Source organism: Lynx canadensis, chromosome A1 (genome assembly GCF_007474595.2).
Source record: "Lynx canadensis isolate LIC74 chromosome A1, mLynCan4.pri.v2, whole genome shotgun sequence".
In the NCBI taxonomy this organism is placed as follows: Eukaryota; Metazoa; Chordata; class Mammalia; order Carnivora; family Felidae; genus Lynx; species Lynx canadensis.
Genome location: NC_044303.2, coordinates 12,677,709 through 12,703,422, shown reverse-complemented (window position 1 = coordinate 12,703,422; position 25,714 = coordinate 12,677,709). Strand labels below are relative to the sequence as shown.

The window sequence follows — 25,714 nt, the reverse complement described above, 5'->3', positions numbered from 1 at the left end:
CATGGTTAAGTGAAGTTAGTTTATTTTACCTGCAGCTCTTCCAATATAAAATGGATGTAAATGATGATACTGAGATATATTAGGAAGAATTAAGGATAGCTGTCAAGATGTCAAAACATCATGCCTTCCAATCCATCCTCCATGAACTTCTTATAAAGTGCCATAAATTTGGCTACAAATGCTTCCAAGTGATAAATGGCTTTGCTACCCAGCTGTAGACGATGTTCATAGTAAGCTGCCATCTGGGCCACTTCCCCTTTCAGCTGTCCATCACAATTATGTAAAAGTTCTGAGAGAAGGCCCTGAAAAAAAGATAACCAGTAATTTAAAAAGTAATCATTAAAAAAATAATAAGCTGAAACAAGTTTTATTTCTCATTCAAAAAAGAAGCAAAACCTCAGTATGTTCTTTTTACTTGTGAAATCTCTTTTGTATGTTCTTTTATATGGTAGTTTTCATCCAAAAACAAAAAAATTGCATACCTTTTCCATAATGTAAAATGTGGTAGCTATCAGTCATATTCCAAATGCCAAATACTTAATGTATGAGGGTGCAAAGAGAGAAGTAAAAAGATGCTCACTGCAACGTTATTAGTTACAATAATAACGTGTAGCCAACCTAAAGTTCCACCAACAGCACCATATTCAAAAAACTATGATATAGTCCCATAATGAAATTCCATTCATCACTAGAAAGGATAAAAGAAATCCATACTGTCATGAAATATCATCCATGCTACATTATTTTAAAAAAACAAACCACAATGCAGAACATTGTGAAGCTTTGTGAAAATATACACACACAGCCATACATACGGGCATATTTCTACATGACTAGAATACAGGTCTGTTGGAAGTGCTCACCCTTGTGAAATGGATGGGTAGAACTCACTCTCTTTTATATTTGGCATAATTAGAATTTTTTCTTGTGAGTGTTGCCATATAACTTTAATAAATACAAACAGAACCCCCTGCATTCCCTAACATCTAAATCAGTCAACACACATGGCTTAGACCTACCAGACCAAATCTAAAGCTGTGCCTTACAAAATCTTACAAAGTCTAGACTCTGCCTACTTCTTTAATGTCATTCCCTATGTGCACTAAACCTCACTGTCTGAAATACAGCTGACCCTTAAACAACGTGGGTTTGAACTGTGAGGGTCCACTTGTAAGCACATTTTTTTCAGTAAGTCCAGTAGCATAAATGTATTTTCCTTATGATTTTAATGTTTTTTTCTCTAGCTTAGTTTATTGTAAGAATACAGTATATAACACATCTACATAATGTGTTAATCCAGTGTGTTATCAGTAAGGCCTCTGGACAGCAGTAGACTATTAGGAGTCAACTTTTGGGATAGTTAAAAGTAATACACAGATTTTCAACTATGCAGGAGGTCAGGGTCTTAACTACCACGTCGTTCAAAGCTTCAAGGTTCAAAGGTTAACAGTACTTGTTCCCCAACTATTTACACGCTGCCTCTCTTTTAATCTTCCAAGTCTCAGTTTAAACATGCCTTCCTCACAGAAGCCACTACTGACCTTCCACAGCCCACCTTCCATTACCATTTCACCTTCTTACTTCCTTTGTAGCACTTAAAACATTCTGAAATCCTTTTGCTTCTTGTTTCCCATTTCACCCCACTAAAATGTATATTTTCTGAAGGCAGGGCCTCCCAGGTCTTCCTCAACACTCCCCTAATGGTATCTGGCACACACAGGAAAGGTTCAATAAATACCTGTTGAATTAATGAGCTGGAGAGAAAGAAATGACAATGTGTCTCAGTACTGCAAAAGTCCAAATTTCATGGTTATAAATGGTTCAGGAACTGAAATCGGATTACCTTCATTATAATTTCAGGAGGAATACAATGAGTTAGAAGCTCATAAAGTCTTCCACGGACTTCAAGGAGCCTATATAAAACAAGATAATTAATACTTTGTAATGAAAATAAGACACAATTTTTTCAAGAACATACTGTGCTGTTTTAGTTTATGAATTAATTCCCATACATTTTGTTAAATGGCTTATCATACTTAAGATACACATTTAAGCTTTTCCTAATTTCAGTTCATGTTTCTAAAAGAAAATGTTCAGAACTCATTTAAAGTCAGACATTTATATTCAGTTATTAATTACATCAAAATACCATGAAAGTGCCAGACAAAAACTAAGACTTCAGGAAGAGTGAGGGTTGACATTATTCACACTGCATTTCAACCTACTTTCATGACATATCATGTGAATATGTTTATTTTTCCTCCAGATAGATACCTCGGACATCTAGAAAATGGTCATGAAAAGATAAGACAATCACTAGTTAATTATACAAGAAAAGAGCATACAAGCATGATTCTATATATCATTACATACTACCTCAACTGCAAAGTAAAAAAACAGTATGGCAAGGAAACAAAGCAGTCCTGTCACAGAAAGGCAGTACAATAGGTCATAGGCAAGCACAGAATCAGATTGTCTAAGTGAATATGAATACTCCAACCTCTGAGCTCTTAATTTTCGGCCCTTCTCATAATAGTTCCAGGAAAGAAAGAATACATATGGCATTTTAAAATGGCAAGAAGAGGGGCGCCTGGGTGGCGCAGTCGGTTAAGCGTCCGACTTCAGCCAGGTCACGATCTCGCGGTCCATGAGTTCGAGCCCCGTGTCGGGCTCTGGGGTGATGGCTCAGAGCCTGGAGCCTGTTTCCGATTCTGTGTCTCCCTCTCTCTCTGCCCCTCCCCCGTTCATGCTCTGTCTCTCTCTGTCCCAAAAATAAATAAAAACGTTAAAAAAAAATAAAAAATAAAAAAAATAAAAAAAAATAAAATAAAATAAAATAAAATGGCAAGAAGAAAATGACAAGTAAAATTGTAAGTACACACAAAACAACTATCTTTCTCCGTATATATACTTAGTACCCTAAAGGGAAAACATGTTTTAAAGCTTTTAGTAAAATATTAGTAAGATTTAGGAAGATATTAGTAAATATCAGATGTTCCATATTTAGATCAGAGAAGTGACTCATCAAAGATTTTCTTTTGCAATACTAGAACACTTCCATTCAAAGCAAGTTTTCATCTTTTTTTTTTTTTTTTTAAATTTACAACCAAGTTAGTTACCATACAGTGTAATAATGATTTCAGGAATAGAATTTAGTGGTTCATCACTTACATATAACATCCAGTGCTCATCCCAAAAAGTGTCTTCCTTAATGCCTCTTGCCCATTTAGCCCATCCCCCCACCCAATACCCCAACAACTTTGTTCTCTGTATATGAGTCTCTGATGGTTTGTCTCCCTTGCTCTTTTTGTTATTTTTGCTTCCTTTCTGTTATGTTTACCTGTTTTGTATCTTCCACATATGAGTGAAGTCATATATTAAGCTTAGCATAATACACTCTAGTTCCATCCACATTGTTGCAAATGGCAAGATGTCATTCTTTTTGATCCCAAGTAATATTACATTATAGATATATACCACACTTCTTTATCCATTCATCAGTCAATAGACATATGGGCTTTTTCCATACTTTGGCTATTACCACCAGCACTGCTATAAACTTACCACCAGCACAGCACCCCTGTATCCTTCGAGACAGCGCTCCTGTGTCCTTTGGAGAAAGACCTAGTAGTACAATTGCTGGGTCATAGGGTAGTTCTATTTTTAATTTTTTGAGGAACCTCCATACTGTTCCTTCAGAGTAACTGCACCAGTTTGCATTCCCACCAGCAGAGCAAAAGGATTCCTCTTTCTCCGCATCTTTGACAACTTCTGTTGTTGCCTGAGTTGTTAATTTTAGACATTCTGACAGGTATGAGGTGGTATCTCGTTGTGTGGTTTTGATTTGTATTTCCCTGATGATGAGTGAGGTTGTGCATTTTTTCATGTTATGGGTCTGTTAGCCATCTGGATGTCTTCTGTGAAAAAGTGTCTATTCATGTCTTTTGCTCATTTCTTCACTGGATTATTTGGTGGGTGTTGATTTTGAGAAGTTCTTTACAGATTTTGGATACTAACCCTTTATCTGATATATCATTTGAAATATCTTCTCCCATTCCGTCAGTTGTCTTTTAGTTTTGCTAATTGTTTCCTTCACTGTGCAGAAGCTTTTTATCTTAATGAGATAAAGTTCAAAGGTTCATTTTTGCTTTTGCTTCCCTTGCCTCCAGAGACATGTCAAGTAAGAAGTTGCTGCAGCCGAGGTCAAAGAGGTTGTTGCCAGCTTTTTCCCCTAGGATTTTGAGGGCTTCCTGTCTTATGTTTAGGTATTTAATCCATTTTGAGTTTATTTTTGCGTATAGTGTAAGAAAGAGGTCCAGGTTCATTCTTCTGCATGTTGCTGTCCAGTTTTCCCAACACCATTTGCTGAAGAGATGGTTTTTTTTCCACTGGATGTTCTTTCCTGCTTTGTCAAAAACCAGTTGGCCATACGTTTGTGTGTCCATTTCTGGGTTCTCTATTCTGTTCCATTGATCTATGTGTCTGTTTTGTGCCAGTACCATACTGTCTTGATGATTACAGCTCTGTAATACAGCTTAAAGTCCAGAATTGTGATGCCTCCAGCTTTGGCTTTCTTTTTCAGAATTGCTTTCACTATTTGGGGTCTTTTCCGGATCCATACAAATTTTACGACTGTTCTAGCTCCGTGAAGAATGCTGGTCTTATTCTGATAGGGATGCATTGAATATGTAGACTGCTTTGGGTAGTGTCGACATTTTAACAATATTTGCTCTTCTGATCCATGAGCGTGGAATGTTTTTCCATTTTTTTGTGTCTTCTTCAATTTCTTTCATAAGCTTTCTATAGTTTTCAGTGTATAGGTTTTTCACCTCTTTGGTTAGGTTTACTCCTGAATATTTTATGGTTTTTGGTGCAATTGTAAATGGGATCGCTTCCTTGATTTCTCTTTCTGCAGCTTCATTACTGGTGTATAGAAATGAAACTGATTCCTGTACGTTGACTTTATATCCTGAGACTTTGCTGAATTCATGTTTCAGTTCTAGCAGCTTTTTGGTGGAGTCTTTTGGGTTTTCCAAGTAGGTTATCATGTCATCTGTGAAAAGTGACAAGTTTGACTTCCTCCTTGCCATTTTGGGTGCCTTTTATTTCTTTGTATTGTCTAATTGCTGAGGCTAGGACTTCCAACGCTACTCTGAATAAGAGTGGTGACAGTGGACATCCTTGTCACATTCCTGACCTTAGAGGGTACACTCTCAGTTTTTCCCCATAGAGAATATTAGCAGTAGGTCTTTTCGTACATGGCTTTTAGAATCTTGACATATGATCCTTCTATCCCTACTTTCTTGAGGCTTTTTATTAAGGAAGGAAGCTGTATTTTGTCAAATGCTTTCTCTGCCTTTGAGAGGATCATGTGGTTCTTAACCTTTTATTAATGTATCACATTGATTTGCAGATATTGAACCAGCCCTGTATCCCTGAAAGAAATTCCACTTGATCATGAAGAATTCTTTTAATGTATTAGTGGATCCAGTTTGCTAGCATCTTGTTGAGAATTTTTGTACCCATGTTCATCAGGGAAATTGGTCTATAGTTCTCCTTTTTAGTGGGGTCTTTGTCTGGTTTTGGAATCAAAGTAATGCTGGCCTCATAGAATGAGTTTATAAGTTATCCTTCCACTTCTATTTTTTGGAACAGCTTCAAAAGAGAAGGTGTTAACACTTCTTTAAACGTTTGGTAGAATTACCCTGGAAAGCCATCCAGCCCTGGACTTTTGTTTGTTGGGAGATTTTTTGATTACTGATTCAATTTCTTCCAGATTTGTCCATTTCTTCCAGATTGCCCTATTGGCATATAATTACTCATAATATTCTCTAATTATTATTTGTATTTCTGCAATGTTGGCTGTGATTTTTCCTCTTTCATTCGTGATTTTTATTTGGGTCCTTTCCTTTTTCTTTTTGATCAAACTAGCTAGGGATTTATCAATTTTCTTAATTATTTCAAAGAACCAGCTCCTGCTTTCATTGATCTGTTCTGCTTTTTTGATTTCAACAGCACTGACTTCAGCTCTAATGATTATTTCCTGTCTTCTGCTGGTTTGGGACTTATTTGCTGTTCTTTTTCCAGCTGTTTTAGGTGTAAGGTTAGGTTGTGTACTTGAGACCTTTCTTCCTTCTTTAGGAAGACCCGAATTGCTATATACTTCCCCCTTATGACTGCCTTGGCTGCATCCCAGAGGTTTTAGGCTGTCATGTTTTCATTTTCACTGGCGTCCGTGTATTTTTTAATTTCCTCTTTAATTTCTTGGTTAAGCCATTTAGTCATTAATAGGGTGTTGTTTCATCTCTAAGTATTCATGATCTTTCCAAATTTTTTCTTGTGGTTGATTTCAAGTTTCATAGCATTGTGGTCTGAAACTATGCAAGGTATACTCGTGATCTTTTTGTATTTGTTGAGGGATGATTTGTGACCCAGTATGTGATCTATTCTGAGAATGTTCCATGGGCACTAGAGAAAATGTGTATTCTGCTGTTTTAGGATGAAATGATCTGAATATACCTGTGAAGTCCATCCAGTCCAGTGTTTCATTCAAAGCCATTGTTTCTTTGATTTTCTGCTTAGATGAAATGTCCATCGCTGTAAGAAGGGTATGGAAGTCCCCTATTATAATGGTTATTATCATCAATGAGTTTATGTTTTGATTAACTGATTTATATATTTGGGTGCTTCCACGTTGGGGGCATGAATATCTACAATTGTTAGATCTCTTTGGTGGACAGACCCCTTAATTATGATATAATGCCCTTCTGAATAATAATGCCCTCTTGTTACTGTCTTTATTTTAAAACCTAGTTTACTTGATATAACTATGGCTACATCAGCCTTCTTTTAGCCACAAATAGCATGATAGACGGTCCTCCAACCCCTTACTTTCAATCTGTAGATGTCTTAGGTCTAAAATGTGTCTCTTATAAGCAACATATAAATGAGTCTTGTTTTCTTATCCACTCTGATACCCTACGTCTTCTCATTGGAGCATTTAGTCCACTGACATTTAGAGTGAGTACTGAAAGATATTAATTTAGTGCTGTTGTATTGCCTGTAGAGTTGGGTGTTTCTAGTGATGTTCTCTGGTCCTTTCTAGTCTTTGTTGCTTTTGGTCTTTTTTGTCTTGTTTCATCTTTTCTCCACTCAGAGTCCCCCCTTAAAATTTCTTGCAAGGCTGGTTTAGTGGCCACGAACTCCTTTGGTTTCTGTTTGTCTGGGAAACTCACTATGTCTCCTTTTAATTTGAATGACAGCCTTGCTGGTTAAAGAATTCTTGGCTGCATATTTTTCCAGTTCAGCACACTGAATATACCCTGCCACTCCTTTCTGGCCTGCCAAGTTACTGTGGATAAATCTGCTGTGAACCCGATCTGTCTTCCTTTATAGGTTAAGGACTCTTTTTTCCCTTGCTGCTTTCATAATTCTTTCCTTGTCTGCATATTTTGTGAATTTGACTATGAAATGCCTTGGTGATGGTCGGTTTTTGTTCAATCTAATAGGAGTTCTCTGTGCTTCTTAGATTTGCATGTGTCTTTCCCCAGATTAGGAAAGTTTTCTACTATAATTTGCTCACATTAAACTTCTGCCCCTTTTTCTCTCTCTTCATCATCTAGGACTACTAAGATTTGGACATTATCTCTTTTTTAATAAGTCACTGAGTTCTCTGAGTCTTATATTGTTTCCTGTAGAACTGAAACTATGAAGCACTCTATAGTCCATACACTAAGCAGGTAGACAGACCTGTGTTGGACTTTTAGGGGATGTGCCTGGAGGGCACAGCTGGGCAGGGCTTGGTGAAAAGGCTCTGTTCTCCACTAGGTGGTGCTGCCTAGCTTACCGAGCTGGATCAATGTGATCTGCACGCACTGTTATGCATGTATGCGGGAGAGGTGGAAATGGCTTCACCCAGCTTTCTAGTCTGACAAAGGAACTTTGTGCTCTCACCAACCCACAATCAAGCACCTCTCCTTTGTCTTGGGCTTCCATCCACTCCCCACCTCCACCTTGTCCATGTCCAACCCATCAGCCTACCAGGCAGCATCTCCCTCCAGAGTTTTATCTCAGATGGGGTTGTGTTTCAAAACCCCACACTTCATAGACCCCTGAAGCTTAGATCCCTGCTGTCTCTCTGGGGGAGGCGCTCGCTGAGCAATGGCTGGGTGGTGAATTACCCCCAGAAAATGTTTGTGCAATCGCACAGTGGTAGAAGTTCAGAGATTATGGCAAATCCCAACACAGAGCCAGTGCCTGGTTTCAACACGCTCAGGTGTCTTTGTCTCAATAGCAGCAAATGTGGCTGCTCTCAGGGGTCCGCTGGGACCACTGCCTGTGGAGAGGCCATATGGCCTCTAGCAAATGTTTTCCAAGAAGGGGAACCGCTTCTCCCTGTGTGGCACATGGACCCGTCAGACCCCGCTGCCTGCTCCTGCAGATTTGCCCTTTTACCTCTCCAGAGCACAGAGCATAGAGGATTTATAGAATCCTAATGGTATTGAGACCCTCTCCTTCCTTTCTGTCACCGGTTTTAGGGACCAGATTTCTTATTCAGTCACTTGTTAGTGTTTTCACTCTTTCTCTCTCTCCAGCTACTTTCAGGAGAGTGCTTTTCCTGCACTCTCCACCCTCTTTCCTCTCTCCACAAAAACAGCTCCCTATCCTCTGTGGCTATTCTCTCCCCCAGTTCACTTCTCCACACAGTGTACCTGCCGAGTTCTGTGACTCAAGTTATGCATATTGTTGTGTTAATCCTCAGATCAATTTCCTGGGTATGCAAAATAGTTTGGTGCTGATACAGCTGCATTTCAGAGATAAGACAAACAGAACTTCCATGGTGCTTCGCCATCTTGCCTCATCCCCTCATCAAAGATTTCTTAAAAGTAGAAGTTCAGACTCTTCTCCAGACAGCCCAAGAGTATGAAGTTGTATCACAATAAAATAAAGTGGGAAAAAAACCCAGCATCTTTTGAACATCTGCTATGTGCAAGACACTGTAACAAATTATTTTACTTAAGTCCTCACACTAGCTCTGAGTGGGGGCATTATCTCCCTTTTTTTAGATGAGAAAAAAAAAAGGCTGATAGTTTAAGTAACCTCACAAAGTTGACTATAGAAGAACCATGAATTAAGAACAGATCTGCCTTACTCTCAAATCCATACCCTTCCAATGTTTGCCAAAGTATTTAACTCTTTCCTCTGTATGAGACTGACTGCAGTATGCTATTTATACCTCACAACACCATTCTTTTACTGAAAAGAGAGGTTAGGCTTTCATTTAAACTCATGTCACTGAGGCAGAATCTTAATTCAAGTCTGATTCCAAAGGCCTTGATCCTTCTTGGACATGATAGTATTATCTTTAAAAAAAAAAAAAAAAAAAGCAGGGGTGCCTGGGTGACTCAGTCGGTTAAGCATCCAACTTCTTGGTTTCTAGTTTAGGTTCAGGTCATGATCTCACAGTTCATGGGTTCAAGCCCCACATCAGGCTCTGCACTGACAGTGTGGAGCCTGCTTGGGATTCTCTCTCTCTCTGCCTTCTCTCTCTCAAAAATAAATAAGTAAACATGAAAAAAAAAAAAAAAGTAACCCTGATTATTAAAGAGTTAAGAAACAGATACAAATGACAGATGGTATTAAACCATTTTAGGGAATCTATACACCCAACCCGACATCAACAGTTGCATGCTCTATCAACAGAGTCAGCCAGGCACCCCAAAATTATTCTAATAATTATGCATATCATTTATTTCTAAAAAGTTAATTCAGGATGTTTTCCTCTACAACTGTTCTATGCTGTGTGCATTGTGTGCATGTTACATGCATCTTGTCTTAGTCTGAGTTCATTTCTAATATAACCTAGTTTCTTAAAAATGAATATATTCTACAATTTTTTTGTGTCATTATTTCTTGGGGATTGCAAGTGCTAAAGAGTACAAATTCTTCTGTCAGAGAAACATGGTATTATTGAACTGTCTCTGATTCTTAACTGAATGTCTGCAAGTAAGCAATAATCTCCCAAAACAGTTTTCTTACCTATAAAATAAAGATAATAATAATACTTTTCCACGTAGGACTGCTCTATGAATTAAATGAGATGTCACAGTGTAAGAACATTAATAATTGCTCACTAAAATTAGCTATCAAATTAGAAAACTATGACTCTTCTAAAATAAATCAAATAAGAATCAAGACTGTAAATATCACAGCAAGTCTAATGGGTCAAAAATGAGAAACAATTATTTGGTACTGTGTGGGCCAATAATCAGAATGATACCAGCCCTCCTAGTATTTCTGGTCAACCTGAAAGCTTTGAAATTCAAATTTCTTTTTTGTAGCACAACGAAATCAATTCCTACAACTGTTAGTCTAATCAGGAAATAACAACACCTCTTTTTAAAAAAGTGTATTTGTGAGCTGCCCAAACTTGTTTGGAAAATTGAAAGAGATAGCAGCTGCTAGAAGAATTAAGCAAAGCAATGATCAACTAAAGTCTTAAGAACAAACTAGTAATTATCAAATACTACAACATCTGTACCTAGCTCTCCTAAAATTAGGAAAGTTCTACAACTGCTACTACCAAGTTTTTGTCTTTAAAATCAGAAAACAAGAAAGTCATCTTCAATGCAGAAATATTTTACAAAAGTAAAAGTCTCCTAAAACATGTTTTGAATTTTATCTCTTTTAAGGCTGAGATTACTTCACTGCTTAGCAACATTTTACAAAATGGAATGCACACTTTTTCCTAAAGTAAAGTTTTCTTTTCTGAAGAGACTACTTACAATGTTTGGCACTTCTTAAAAACTATTAAATTCTTCCATTAAAATAAATGAATTATAGGAATTCAAAGCAAACCCTGATGAAATACTAAGAACCCATTATGTATGACTATCCACGAATCTACATGGTGGCCAAAGAGTACATGTTATAATCCTTTTGAAGAATCTTTACAAAAATTAGAATTCATCAGATATATCACCCAAGAGGAGAAACAAGGTATATTTTTCTCACGATTATTTTCACATGAACCAACGAAGCTTAAACTTTAGCAGATGAACACAGTCCAGTGTGTTTCTTAAAGCAATCAACTACCCTCTCTTAAGTCCAGAGATGGTTTCTCAGGTCTGACAGGCATTAAGAATAGGAGACTACATATCAACGAGCCTTAAAAACCTCTGGGCCTTAAAACTGCCACTCCTGATTTGGAGAAAAGTAGATGGCCCTTCTCAAAGTTGTCATAAATCAAACAATTAATGGCTGACATATTTTCAGTATGAGCCACTACTGAATAATAGACCCACAGAAGTAAACAAAAACAACTGTTCAACAAATATGTTATAAAACACTTCCTAAACACTGGTGGCATATACACAATATTGTTAACAGAGCTTATCATCATACTTGAGCACAGAGTTCATGTATGTTTTCAAACCATTATCACACAATCTTTTTTGCTCTTCATAGCAAAGGCACAAGTATTCCCGGCAGAGTAATAACAACAGTATCTTCATTATATAAATGAAAAAGTTAAAACTCGTTAAAATGAAGTTACCTGCTCAAGGGCATAAAAATCAGTAGAGGTATGATTCATAGCCTGGTATCTTTCCAAGATATGATGCATCAATTACAATTACAATATTATTCTTTTCAATATTAGAAAATTAAGCACATTGAGTTATAAATTAAGTCATCTGAGATTCTGAAAGGAAAACTAAAACTTCCAAGATTTGTTTTAATTTATATGTACGTTCCATATGCAAATGTCAATAGTTTAATAAAAGCCATGTTACTACATACCACCTATTCTGAACCAGTAAACTTCTAAAATTAAAATCCTATCTTTTCTTTGAAAGTTTAGTATTCATATTCAAGATTTAACTATAATTCTAAATGGCACTGGTGGTAGTATGAAACAGCTAATCCAAAACTCAGACTATCTGTTCTATTTCTATGATCAAACTTTTATGGTCATTTTTGAGACTACTTACCTTTGTGGAGTCTGCTGACTGACAATAGCATTAGCAGTCTCTCTCAGATACACCTCCCAATCTGTTTCAGGGATTTCTTGATCTGCAGTAAAAGGATATCTACATGATAAAAAGAGAACACAATAAATTATATGGAAGCTTGTGCCCCAAAATGTTTCCTGTGGTAACTGCCCCTTTCACTCACTGTTGCACTCTGCAGGCTTCACACATAAGTAGGGCTTTTCGAAGATTCCTGCAGGACTTCTCTGCAAGTCTATGAGCCAGTTGTGAAGGAAGATTCAGACCTTCCTTCTTACACACAGTAGATAAAACGTGACAAATCTACAAAAAAGACAATTAACAAAAACGGGCAATCTATCAGCACACTGAAGCAATTTCTGTTGATAACACCTTTATAGACCCTTGTTATTTATTTTTGTCACTCCCAACCCTAACCCACAGGCTCCTTTAGCAGAAAGCCAGGGGTCAGTCAAGTTGTCAGGAAGAGGCAGCAACTGGTCCTGCCAACTACAGAAAGAGCTGGTTTGAGCTCCAAGTCCTGCCAGCCATCTTGGGGGGGCTGGGTGTGTGTGTGTGTGGGGGGGGGGGGTGCTGTGAAAAAACACACAAGGCCTCAGGTCTTTGACAAGGACACCGATCAGAGGGCTGCCAAGCAGAGTCTCATAGGCTGAATTCTGCGTGACTCGGGGGGTGTTACTTGCATGCCCTAAGAAGCAAATAGTGCCCACAGGAGGGTGTAACCTGGTGGTCCCTTTTAACTATATTACTCTCAAAATTTTTATAAGTGAAACTTCTAATAAAGTTACTTCACCACTTTGCAACTAACACAAGGTGACATATTATCCCTACTTTGCATAAAATCACCCCAAATCTATTAATAGCAGGGAAGCTGCTTATTGTGAGAAATTTGCATTTTTACTTTATAAGTGTTAAGAAAAGAAATCTATCTCAAGTCTCCTCCAAAGCCAATTAAATCAGCTTGAGGTAGAATAACTAAATAACTAGAATAACTAAATAACTAGCCCTTAACTAGTTTAGTGAAATCCATACCTACTTAAGGTAAAAAATGACTTAAAAGGAAGAACTTCTTAAATATTGATGGCATATATGCAATATTATTCTTAATAAGAGTTTATAATCATATTTTCTATGTATTGGTGATATCTGGTATTTAATACCATACATATTCATTTATATATCTACTACAGGTTAGTATCCAGGCCATAGCTGTTCCTGAATCACTAATACATTTCACTATGTTTTTACAAAACAAACATGACAAAGATATACACACAGTACTCAGAGAATCTGAAATGAATGACTTCTGAAAAGTTTCACTTGACTTACATCTTCAATGCTGGGAGCAGGCACACGAACCGCCAGGCACCTACTACGAATAGGTGGTATCACTTTAGATGTAGAATTGCAACACAAGATCAATCTGCAAGTGGACATATACTTTTCCATGGTTCTACGCAAAGCATGTTGAGCGTCTTTGGTGAGTTTGTCAACCTCTGTCAGTAATACCACTAGTCAAGGAAAAAGAAAACAAATTTTAACTTGAGAATCTATCTCCTTCTCTTCCTTCTCATTATTTGGAGTGAAATTCTAAATAAGAAGTCTGATATACTACTCTTCCCTTTGGCAAGGACATATAAAAGTCTCAGGTATGGTGAGAATAATTTATTTTATTTATTTATTTTTAAGTTTATTTTGAGAGAGTGGCAGACTTCATAAACGCAGAAGAAGGGCATAGAGAGAGGGAAAGACTCCCAAGAAGGCTCTGCACTGACGCAGGGCTCAATCCCACAAACTGTGAGATCATGACCTGAGCTGAAATCAAGAATCAGGTGCTAACAGCATGGAATCTACTTGGAATCCTCTCTCCCTCTCCCTCTGCTCCTCCCTTGCTTGTGTTCACTCTCTCCCAAAATAAAAAAATAAACATTTAAAGAAAAGATGTTAAAAGAAAATTCCAATCACACTTAAGAAACACTAGGCTAAAATGCAGTTAAAGATGTTACTTTTTTGTAGAATTCACTGCAGTCTTTATTATATTTATATGAACCAAAACTCACCAAGACAGAGAGGTACTAGGCTGTACTTCCCCAAAATATTTTATCTCAGAAGCACATTTCTGGGGAACACTTTAAATCTTATCATGCCTAAGAATATACTTTGGAAAATACTGATGCAAGAAACAGAGCCAAAAAGAATAAAGACAGCTGGTCACATGTACTGTGAGATTCCACCGAGCCATAACAAAGGATTGACTTTAAAGTGTTTCAGGAATACTATGCAGCTAGACCTGAATGCAACTATTTATTGTATTTTTCATCATATTATTTCTAGAAGATGGCAGTGGTAGCAGTGTAGATTTGAATCTCTCCCACAAAAGTAGAAAGATTCCAAGACCAAAGACTCATGGACAACATTTATACCAAAACAAAGTGATAGGTTTTACCTAAGAACTCCCCAATATGAGCAAATGAGAACAAGCAACTATGTGTGGGAGGGTGGCAAGAATGTACCATGTTTCTGACAGCCTTTGGTACAGAACGCAAATCCAGGTACCTGTAAGAACACACTGTGAAGTATAATGGGACAATTTGAGAACAGCACCCACAGGGTTCAATTTATAGGTTAAAGCAAAGGAACCTGGATGCAATAAGGTTTGACAAGAACAGAACACTGAAAACAAAATGAAGCTCCCTTCCAAGACAATCCTTCACAGTGAGGAGAAATTCTAGAGATAGAATCCAAATGGAATAGGACAGGAAAAATAGAAACAAGGAGACTGATCCCAAAATCTAACAAATAGCACCTAACATAAAAGTACTACAGACCAAATGATACAAAAATAAGTCCTTGATAGGCAGAAAACAGCAGCATATTTTAAAAATTAACACATCATGACCAAGTGAGGTTTACTCTAGAAATAGAGAGCAATTTCACTAGAAGAGCCAATAATATAATCTACTTGACCAACAGAGCTAAAAAGAAAAATCTTAATACCACATTCACGGATGCAGAAACAGCATTTGAAAAAATTTAATACACATTCACATTAGGAACACTCAATAAAATACAAACTGATGCTTACTTTCTTATTTCTTACTATGATCAAATAGATACAGGGACGCCTGAGTGGCTCAGTCCGGGTAAGTGTCCGATTCTTGATTTCGGCTCAAGTCATGATCTCATGGTTCGTGAGTTAGAGCCCTATGTTGGGCTCTGTGCTTACAGTGTGGAGCCGGCTTGGGATCCTTCCTCTTCTCTCTCTGCCCCTTCTCCACTCGAGTATGCGTGTGCACATGCATGAGTGTGCTCTCTCCCTTTCTCTCCCTCTCAAAAATAAATAAATAAGCTTAAAAAAAAAAAATAGATACACCTCAGGCCAAAATCCAGCAACTAAATGGGGAAACCCTAAGGCTCTCCTTCCAAAGTCATGACAAGGATGTCCACTATCTTTAGTACTATTAAACACTATACTGGAGGTATTGGTAAACATAATTAGATAAGAAAGAATATTGAAAGCCATACAAATTGGAAAGGGAAAAAATTATCTCTATTCAGAGATGATATAAATATATATCTGAAAACTCAAAAGAAACCATGGAAAGGCTATTACAAACAATACAACAATGAATATAGTAAAACATAAAATTAAGATATAAACATCATAGCTATCACATATAACAAAAGTTAGAAAACGTTAAGACTCCATTTACAGTAGCAAAAAATAGATAAATGTACATTTATTCTGAAATACAATGAACTAAGGAAGATAAAAACCAGCTGAAATATGCATAGGCAATTCACAAAACAGTAAAATGAGCAACAAACAAAAGAAAAAAATTATCATACTAACTTAAAGAAAAAACAAACACAATTTATTTTCTCCATTCAAACTGATAAAGATTAAAAATAATTGACCACAATGGTGATAAATGTCAAGGAATAATGGCACTCCCAAACACTTCAGATGGTAGTATAAATTGACCTTTTGAATGAAGAATTTAGCAAAATTGTATCAAAGGCATTAAATTCTGGCATATTTATTATCACAAAATCTTCTATGAGAACGTACACATACGTGTGCATACAGGTAATACCGGAAGGTAATGACAAAAATGTTAACAGTAATTGTCTCTGGATGGCAAAATTATACCTGATTTTGTTTAATATTTGATAATAAACATGTAATTTTGGTCCTAGGAAGTTATGCTTTTTTTTTAAATGTTTATTTTTGAGAAAGAGAAAGACAGTGTGAGCAGGGGAGGGGCAAAGAGAGAAGGAGACACAGAATCTGAAGCAGGCTCCAGGTCTGAACTGTCAGCACAGAGCCCGACGCGGGGCTCAAACTCATGAACCGCGAGATCATGACCTGAGCCGAAGTCAGACGCTTAACCAATTGAGCCACCCAGGTGCCCCAGAATAGTTCTGCTTAAATCATGTTATTTCTTATTTTAAATAAAGTGTTTTCATTACTCATCTAGTTCTAAAATAACAAATGAGTGGCATAAATTGTCCTCTTTCCACCAAAATTCAATTCCATTAGGCTACAACCTCCCATGAGCAGAGAGATCATGCCTGTCTTACTCACTTTTATGTCCAAAACTAAGAGAGCATTAATGCCCAGTATAGAACAAGTTAATAAATATTCGCTACATAGATGGAATTTATGTTTCCCCACAACATTTTCCCTTATACTCACTATGTACCAGGTCAGTGTTCACCTTAAAAGAAATATGTTTATCACATACCTTTAAAATCTCTTTGAGAGTTTGTTTCAAGTTGCTGTGATTGTGCCACTGTTTTCAACATCTCTTGAATTACTACCCGGTCACTATTTCCAGCATCACTATATAATACAAAAATAATGGTAAATATAGACTTAGGTATTTAGAAAGTATTATCCCTTTAATCTGTTATTACAAGAAAAACATTGAAGATTTTAAGTGGTTAAAATATTAACCAAAATTATTCACACCTAATTACATTCACAAAACTTTCAAAGTGAAATAGTTCAGGGTCACTAAAATAACAATATTCCAATATTCAATTACAATATGATAGATAACACTGAAAACGGTAAACATGTTCCTATATTAAGTTTATTGTTACTTAAAAAAAAAGAGCAACAACTGGGGCACCTAGGTGGCTCAGTGGGTTGTGTGTCCAACTTCAGCTCAGGTCATGATCTCACGTTCACAAGTTCAAGCCCCGTGCTGACAGCTCAGAACCTAGAGCCTGCTGCAGATTGTCTCTTTCTCTCTCTCTCTCTCTCTGTCCCTCCGCCACTCGTGCTCTGTCTCCCTCTCAAAAATAAACATTAAAAAACAAAAAGCAATAACTAATACCTAAGTTTATCAAATACTTTAATACTTCTGTACTGACTATAGTTAGTATCTAGTTATAGCTAATTTCTCAATCATCTGTAGTCAACTCAAAATGTAAAAATAACTCTGAAACAAAAAATTTTTTTTTTTAAATTTTTTTAAACGTTTATTTTTGAGACAGGGAGAGACAGAGCATGAACAGGGGAGGGTCAGAGAGAGGGAGACACAGAATATGAAGCAGGCTCCAGGATCTGAGCTGTGAGCACAGAGCCTGACGCAGGGCTAGAACTCACGGACCACAAGATCATGACCTGAGCCGAAGTCTACCGCCTAACCGACTGAGCCACCCAGGCACCCCTGAAACAAAAATTTAACCTCCATGCCTCTTCTCCACCCAAATAGTAAAGGTCTGAGAAAGAACAAGCTTAGACAAGTCTGCTCCCAGCACTAGCATGGAGCTGATTCAGGGTCTTGGGAAGATGATGAGACAAGCAAATGGAATTTAAGATAGTCAGAACTCTGTAAACTACTGACTTATGATAAGCATTATCTGTCATTTACACCTACATTATTGCTTTAGCACCTAAGTCCTGCACCTCACAAACCAACATAAAGTCACCTAGTTAATTTAGGCTGTCAATTTCAAACACGTGAAAAACAATCAGCTCAATCTCTAATGGACTACTCTTGCCACAGAAGAACTCGAGATGAGAAACAGGGCAAAAAAATCAGCTTTAGTTTATTTTCCCAAACAGCCATCAAATCTTTCTTAATTCACTAATATTGTATCAATATGCCTCAAGTGTCTCTTATGATCATTTCCTAGTCAAGAATCAAAAACATTTCCCTCTGTCTATGAAATTACCATTTTTCCCTACTTTTCTAATCAGACCCTTTCTCACCAGTCATATTTCTCTTAATTTTCTTGGACACATATAAGGAAAGCAATAATGCCTAAGCTGTTTTGAAAACTACATATAATTATCCATGTAAAGTAACAGTGCCTGTTACTGAATACGTATTAGCTTATAACTATATTCCTCCTGCTCCATTCAATCTTGATATAGATGTTCATCCTCATCTTTGTGCCACTGCCAAAAAGGCTGCCTTTGCCTGAAGATGTCCTTGATTTTCTTCTCCTTCAAGAACATACCAGGCCCTAGACAAAACTGAAGCTTTACTCAACTTTGCTCCCAAGACAATCACTTCTACACTATTAAGCAGTACTACACTGCCATGGCATGAGTTTTCAATGTGTCTCCCAACAGGAGCCTAATCTTTGATTAAGTCATGATAAATAATATAGACATTGGTTGGTGGACTATTATAACACACTTTAATCAAGAAACTGAAACAAAGGAGAGGCAAAAAAAAAAAAAAAAAAAGATTTGGTAATCCAAAATATATCCTGAAATATTCACTCCAGACATTACAAACTTTTTAGCCATACTTTATTTTGCTATCAGTTCTGCTTGAGCCAACAGAACAAAAATTTAATGACTATGAAATGTACTTTGTATAAAACACTGAGTTCTATAGAGCAAGAAAACTTAATTATTAAACTTATTTGACTCAGAAGTCAGAGAAAAGGGGAAATGGGAAGGTTCTAGTCTCCCTATTTCACAGTGGGCATCTTTACTTTTACCTATTGTACATATGGTGTTTCCACACATGATTCTATTTCAAGAATGGGTTTAATTCTTAAAAAAAAAAAAAAAAAAAAAGAAGAAGAAAAGACTTGTTTCTATATAGTAGAAACCTACCTGGGATTAACTTCAAGGTGATAATTGCTCGCAATAGTGCTAATTTCAATTTTCTTTTTAGATGGAGTCTGTGGACAAAGAAAATAAATGTTCTGAATGTGTAATTACTGGCTATTTCTCCTCTTTTCTCTGTTTCACTGTTTGTTTTCAAAACAATTTATTCTTTTTTTTTTTTTTTAATTTTTTTTTTTTCAACGTTTATTTATTTTTGGGACAGAGAGAGACAGAGCATGAACGGGGGAGGGGCAGAGAGAGAGGGAGACACAGAATCGGAAACAGGCTCCAGGCTCTGAGCCATCAGCCCAGAGCCCGACGCGGGGCTCGAACTCACGGACCGCGAGATCATGACCTGGCTGAAGTCGGACGCTCAACCGACTGCACCACCCAGGCGCCCCACAAAACAATTTATTCTTAATAAAAAAAACTTCAGATAACCACCAAGAATATTTTAACTTCATTAACCCCATTTTTTTCTCTATGTGCAGATGAACGTATTTCTATATAAATTGGGTCATATCACACATCCTGGTTTCTACTTTTCCCTCTATCTCCAGAAATCTACAAACCATCTCATTATGAGTGATCATCCCTGTAAACAGTCTGCGTATGTCCTTGCATAGACTTTTCCATAACACACAAAAATAAACACATAGATATGTATCTATTTATATATATATATTTAATATATTTCTATAGAGTGTGTTTCTTGTAAAAAAGTTATAAAAAAAAGAGTCAATCATACCCATTTCTCTGTGTTTTACTTTTCCTAGTTAACAATGCATCTACACAATTCCCCTCAGATACTGGTGTAGGTTAGTTGCATATGACCTATAACATGGATGTCCCAAAGCCAATCATACCGATGGGCATTTTTCTTCTTGCTTTTTGACATCCCAAACTATCCCACAATTATCATCCTTCTCCATACATCTATCATGTACTGACTTCATTTCTATGCAATAGATTCCCAATAAAGGATTTGCTGGATTGAAGGGGACACATTTTCTAAATTTTTATGTGTATGTATGCATGTATGTATATATGTATAATCAGCCTATCTCCCCCCAAAAAAATCTAACAATTCAGTTTTCCACTACCAACAAATACTCTTGCCCAACATTCCCTTCTGGATATATCATGCCTTTAAGTTCTGCCAATTTGATAACAGACTCACTGCTTCTCTTTAACTATCAAAAATGACAAACATCTTTACACACATTTATTGGTCATTTATATTTCTCTCTTATGACTCTTTTATTCAGTTTTTTACCAAGTTGTCTTTCATTGTCAATTTGTAAAATCTTTTATCTAACACATTCCTTTCAACTATTTTTTGACAATCATTTGTTTTTCTACTGATTCTATGTACATTATATAATAGGAACATAAATTTATATACATCCAAGTACATATTTCTTTTTTTCTATCACTTCCTTATTTAAAAACTTTTTTTGGGGCGCCTGAGTGGCTCTGTCAGTTAAGTATCTGACTTCATCTCGGGTCATGATCTCAAGGTCCATGAGTTCGAGCCCCGCATCAGGCTCTGTGTTGACAGCTCAGAGCCTGGAGCCTGCTTCAGATTCTGTGTCTCCCTCTCTCTCAGCCCCTCCCCCGCTCTCGCTCTGTCTCAAAAATAAATAAAAAAAATTAAAAAAAAAAAAAACAACTTTTTTTAACGTCTATTTTTGAGAGAAAGAGACAGAGTGCAAGCAGGGGAGGGTCAGACAGAGAAGGAGACACAGAATCCGAAGCAGGCTCCAGGTTCCGAGCTGTCAGCATGGAGCCCGTTACGGCTCGAACTCACAAACAGTAGGATCATCACCCAAACCAAAGTCACTTAACCAACTGAGCCATCCAGGTGCCCCTGCCCCTTCCATGTTTTCTATTAAAAGGTATTCTCGACCTACAGGCTGCTCATATAGTCTAAGAAATTTAGTGCTTCATTTTAACATTTAAGTTTTTAATTCGTCTGGAACTCATCTCTGTAAATTATGAATCATAGGGATTCAACTTTATTTTCTTCAGAGTAGATAACTAGTTATGCTAGCACATCTTGCTAACCCAGGTTTTTAATACTGATTTGAAATAGATTTTCCATCATATTTCTGGGCTCTCTAATAAGTTCCACTGATCAAATTCTCTATTCCCATGCCAATATACTATTGTTTTGGTTAAAACAGCCTTACAATATGATTTAATATCTCATAACACAAGTCCCACTTCAGAAATCTTTTTTGTATGGTCTCGGAAAGGTATTCTTTCATATGTACTTTCAGATCATTTCATGAAATTAAAAAAACAAGTTGGATTTTAATTCTAATTTCACTGAAATTTATACTGTAACTTGGGGAAAACAGATTATTAAGCCTCCTATCTGAGAACTTGCTGGATCTTTCCATTTGATCAGCTTTTTTTCCCCTTTTATAAGGTATTACAGTTTTCTTCCTACAGATCCCACACCTTTCTTATTAAATTTGTCCCTGAATATTTTATAAGAGTTCCCACCAGGATGTACCACAAGCCACCTTAAACTCAATGTGTCTAACATAAGCTCATCAATATTAGCTCAAAATCGATTTATCTTCCTAAAGATTCTATTAATAGCACTACTTACCATCCAGTCACTCAGCATTCATTTCTTCAGTGCCTAATATGTACAAGATGCTACACCACGGGCTATGAAGGATATAAAAATGAGTAGGACATGTTCCCTGCATAACTTCAAAACAAATACAATCTTCTCAAAAAAAAAAAAAAAAAAAAATGTATGATAAACTATAATGAAGGCAAAACAAAGTAAGTACTAAAAAGTATAAGTTATGGGTTAAAAAAGGAAAAACTAGGGGTGCGTGGGTGGCTCAGTCAGTTAAGCATCAGACTCTTGATTTCGGCTCAGGTCATGATCTCATGATTCATGGCTTCAAGCCCCGTACTGGGCTCTGCGCTGACAGTGCAGAGCCTGCTTGGAATTCTCTCTCTCTTGCCACTCCCCTGATCGCGCTTTCTTTCTCTCTCAAAATAAATAAATAAGCTTTAAAAAAAAAAACTTAACAAAAAAAAGGAAAAACTAATTCTAATGGGGTTGGAGAGGGGCACACCAAGAGAAGGTAATTTCAACTAAATCTCAACCACTGTCTATAAGAAGAGTATGAAAATGCACTGCATGGTACAGGCTGGAAAGCTCAGCTAAGATTAATCATAGGAATTCTCTGAACATCCCAGAGCTTCATGCTTCCTTGTCTAATCAGTCAGCTGTCTAATCTTTACCAAGTTGCCTGATTCCACATTTAAAATTTTTCTCAAAATCATTGTTTTTCCAAATCCATTATTGCTCTCAGAATAATGAACTGTAGAGACTTGAGTTCCAGTTTCAGCTGAGGTACTGATTTGCTAGATAATCTAAAATAAATTCCATTGCCTACATTTTACCCCAAATCTCTGATTGCTCATATTTCCTCTCGAACATAACTGACTTTGTTCTGGTTTTAACAGTTAGGTCTATAAATCAGTAGCTCTCAATCCTGTGCATCTGGGTTATCTGTGAAATTCTTACTTAAATCACACATTGGGCAGCAATGGACAGGGCCATGGGAATATGTATGATAGGACTGGAAATCCCTCCTATAAATATTTGGAGGCCTCAAAGCAAAATGCTTACTGTGATGGTCTGATGTTCAATTCTCAATTTTTCCACTCCAACACCATAAAGTTCACGTAGAATACACATAATCCTTGTCTTTTTTCCAGCACCTGATGGTCCATACACTAAGAGATGAGGAAAATCACCACACTGCACCTGGGGGGAGGAAAAAAAAGAGGCATTTTCCCTAGTCAAACAACTGCTCTAGAGAGAATTAAACTACTTTTTTAGGTATCAAATATTTTGTGTCTCCACTTATGAAACTTCAAAAATATGTATGTATGAGCCTATATAGAGACTTTTATATTTATTTTCATTTATTTCCTTTTTTCTGAGAGAGAGAGAGACAGAGCACAAGTGGGGGAGGGTCAGAGAGAGAGGGAGACACAGAATCTGAAGCAGGCTCCAGGCTTTCAAAAACTCCTAGAAAACTTTTTAAAATAAAAAACTGATTATTGGACCCCATCCATGAGATTAAGATTCAGTAACTAAGAAATGATGCCTGACTTAGTTTGGGCTATAGTCTTTTTAAGAATTGAATGTATGTAGTTTATTTGAAAAATAAAGGAAAACTTTGTAGGGGAATAAGGAAGCAAAGCAAGGAAAGGAAGGCAGCCAATGAATGCACTATCTGCTTAACCACTGCGGGCATCTGCGGTTTAATCCTGCTGGGGATACTCTTGAAGCCAGTGTAAAAAAAAAACACCACAATAGGGGCGCCTGGGTGGCTCAGTCAGTTAAGCGTCTGACTCAGGTCATGATGTCACCGCTCGTGGGTTTGAGCCCACATCAGGCTCTATGCTAACAGCTCAGAGCCTGGAGCCTGCTTAGGATTCTGTGTCTCTCTCTCTCTCTCAGCCCCTCCCTAGCTCTCTTTCTCTCAAAAATAAACAAACATTGAAAAAAAATTTTTTTTAAAGAAAAAACACACCACAACGTTAACCCACCCAAGAGGTGGGGAAGCTGTAGTACAATACGCTCTCTCTCATCAATCCTTTGATGCAACTTGCTGGGGAAAGTGGTTCAGATTAAGGAAGAGCATCAATTACCAGGCATTTCAAGTCTGCTTAGGAGTGTCAGCAAAAGAAAGCCTTCAAGAAGCACAGATCCTGGAAGCTGGAAGTCAATCTGTGTGCATTTATAAGTCAAGAGCAATGGGATGGAGTAGGGCACTGACAGTGCTGCAACAGAGTACAAGACTGTGCTTTTAAAAAACTTCCCAGGCGACCCTGGTGATCAGTCACGTTTAGGAGTCAGTGCTATGAAGGCTAAAAAAAAAAAAAAAAAAAAAAAAAAAAAAAAAAAAAAAACACAACACTGAGAACACAGGTCTTAACCTCAGGGGCATAAAATCTTGTGACAGAAGTTTCTAAGTAAGCATTATAGAAAAAAATGAAATAAGTATCTTAACAGAAAAGCTTATTGGGGTGAATTTTAGTACTTTGGAAACTCATCTACGTCTCGCACTGAAAAAAAAAGTATCAAGGAAAGGAACTATTCACCTGAAACAGTGCCTGGAAAATAGCAGGTGCTTCACAAATACCTGTTGCCTTTGCTTTTTAAACTCCATCTAGCCAAAAATTAAGGGTATGCTTTAAATGTTCCAGTTTTACTAAATTGTAGATTGAACAGTAAAACAGTTGAACAGTTTTTAAAAGCAAATCTATAAACATCCGAGAGCAGTATATTAAATTTTTGTCCAAAATATTTACTCCAAATTCTGTATAACAAAAAGACAGCCATAGAAAATAAAAGGTGTCGTTTGCCTAGAAAATCAAAGTGAAAGCTATGGTGAGAAAATGCAATTTGTCTAGAAATGGAAGTATAGAGCTGTATACAGCTGTAATAGAGCTTAAACTACCATAGATGGAATACCAATAATTTAAAAAAGGAAAAAAAAAACCTTCAATCTCACAACACTATCAACTTTTCCAATGACTCTGAATAAGGATAGAGTTCTTTTTTTTTTTTTATTATTTCTCATTTTTTTTAAGTACTTACCAAATAGTACCTGTAACAGAAAAAAGGTGGGTACTGAAGAACCTGAGAGCTGAGCAAAACACTTCCATTAGCATATGGTACTACTTGGTTCTAAAAAGCAGTGAATAAACAGCTTACACAGACACTAGATTTTTCTCAAGACCCTTCTCCCCTCTCCATTTCCTAAAATATTCAGTTTGTTTCTCAGAAAACATTGCCATTCGACACTTATACCAACTACAACACGAAAATACACATCAGGATGGAGAAAAGAAAAAAAAATCTTCTATTAGGAATTACACTCAAGGATAATACAACCTTTTAAAATTAGAAATGACCTCTGAAATTAATAAATCAAACACCCTCCTTTTTACAAATAAGGGAAATGACACCAAGAAATTTTAAGTTACCCTGTTAAAAAGTAAAGTCAGATGATGTCACTTCTCTGCCCTAAACCTTCCATGGCTTCCAATCTCACCCTATAAGAACTTACTGGATCTGCACCTCCCCCCGCCCCTCCCTCTGCCCACTATTATCCAGCTACACTGGACTTCTTGAGGTTCCTAGAATAGGCCGGACACACTCCTGCCTCAAGGAATTTGCATTTGCTGTTGCAAGTGCACTCTTCCCTCACTGTCCTCTATTTCAATGCTTTCTCACTTCAGGGCCTACCACTCCTTAGGGGCTTCAAACTCCCGAGATGGGGGCCTACCCTCTCCCCGCTCTCCCTGCCCCGTTACGCGGACTCACCAGGTTGCGCAGCTGGGCCGCCTGCTCCTTGTGATAGTCCAGCCGTCCCAAAGAGCAGGGACGGTACTTGTCCACCCAGAGGCTCATGCCAGCTCGAATTCCCGGGGTCGGCCGCTTGAAAATCCCGCGCGCGGGCGCTCTCTCGGTCCGCACGCAGAGAGAAGTTCTCCCGCGAACTCCAAATCTCGCGACGTCACTTCCGGCCCTGGTCGCTTACGCGACCAAAGAACTAAAGACTACGGAAGCTGG

General features: G+C 37.3%; 1 protein-coding gene across 1 annotated transcript; it reads right to left on the bottom strand.

The window, feature by feature from the left end:
* On the bottom strand, positions 1-25,667 carry RFC3 (replication factor C subunit 3). Its single transcript, XM_030309006.1, has 9 exons — positions 25,466-25,667; positions 22,754-22,891; positions 19,096-19,163; positions 16,757-16,854; positions 13,338-13,519; positions 12,175-12,311; positions 11,991-12,089; positions 1,844-1,913; positions 1-302 (listed from the first exon to the last, which is right to left on the bottom strand). Exons 1-9 carry the CDS (start codon positions 25,550-25,552, stop codon positions 111-113), a joined length of 1,071 nt encoding a protein of 356 aa, XP_030164866.1. The 5' UTR covers positions 25,553-25,667; the 3' UTR covers positions 1-110.
* Positions 25,668-25,714: the final 47 nt, after the last annotated feature.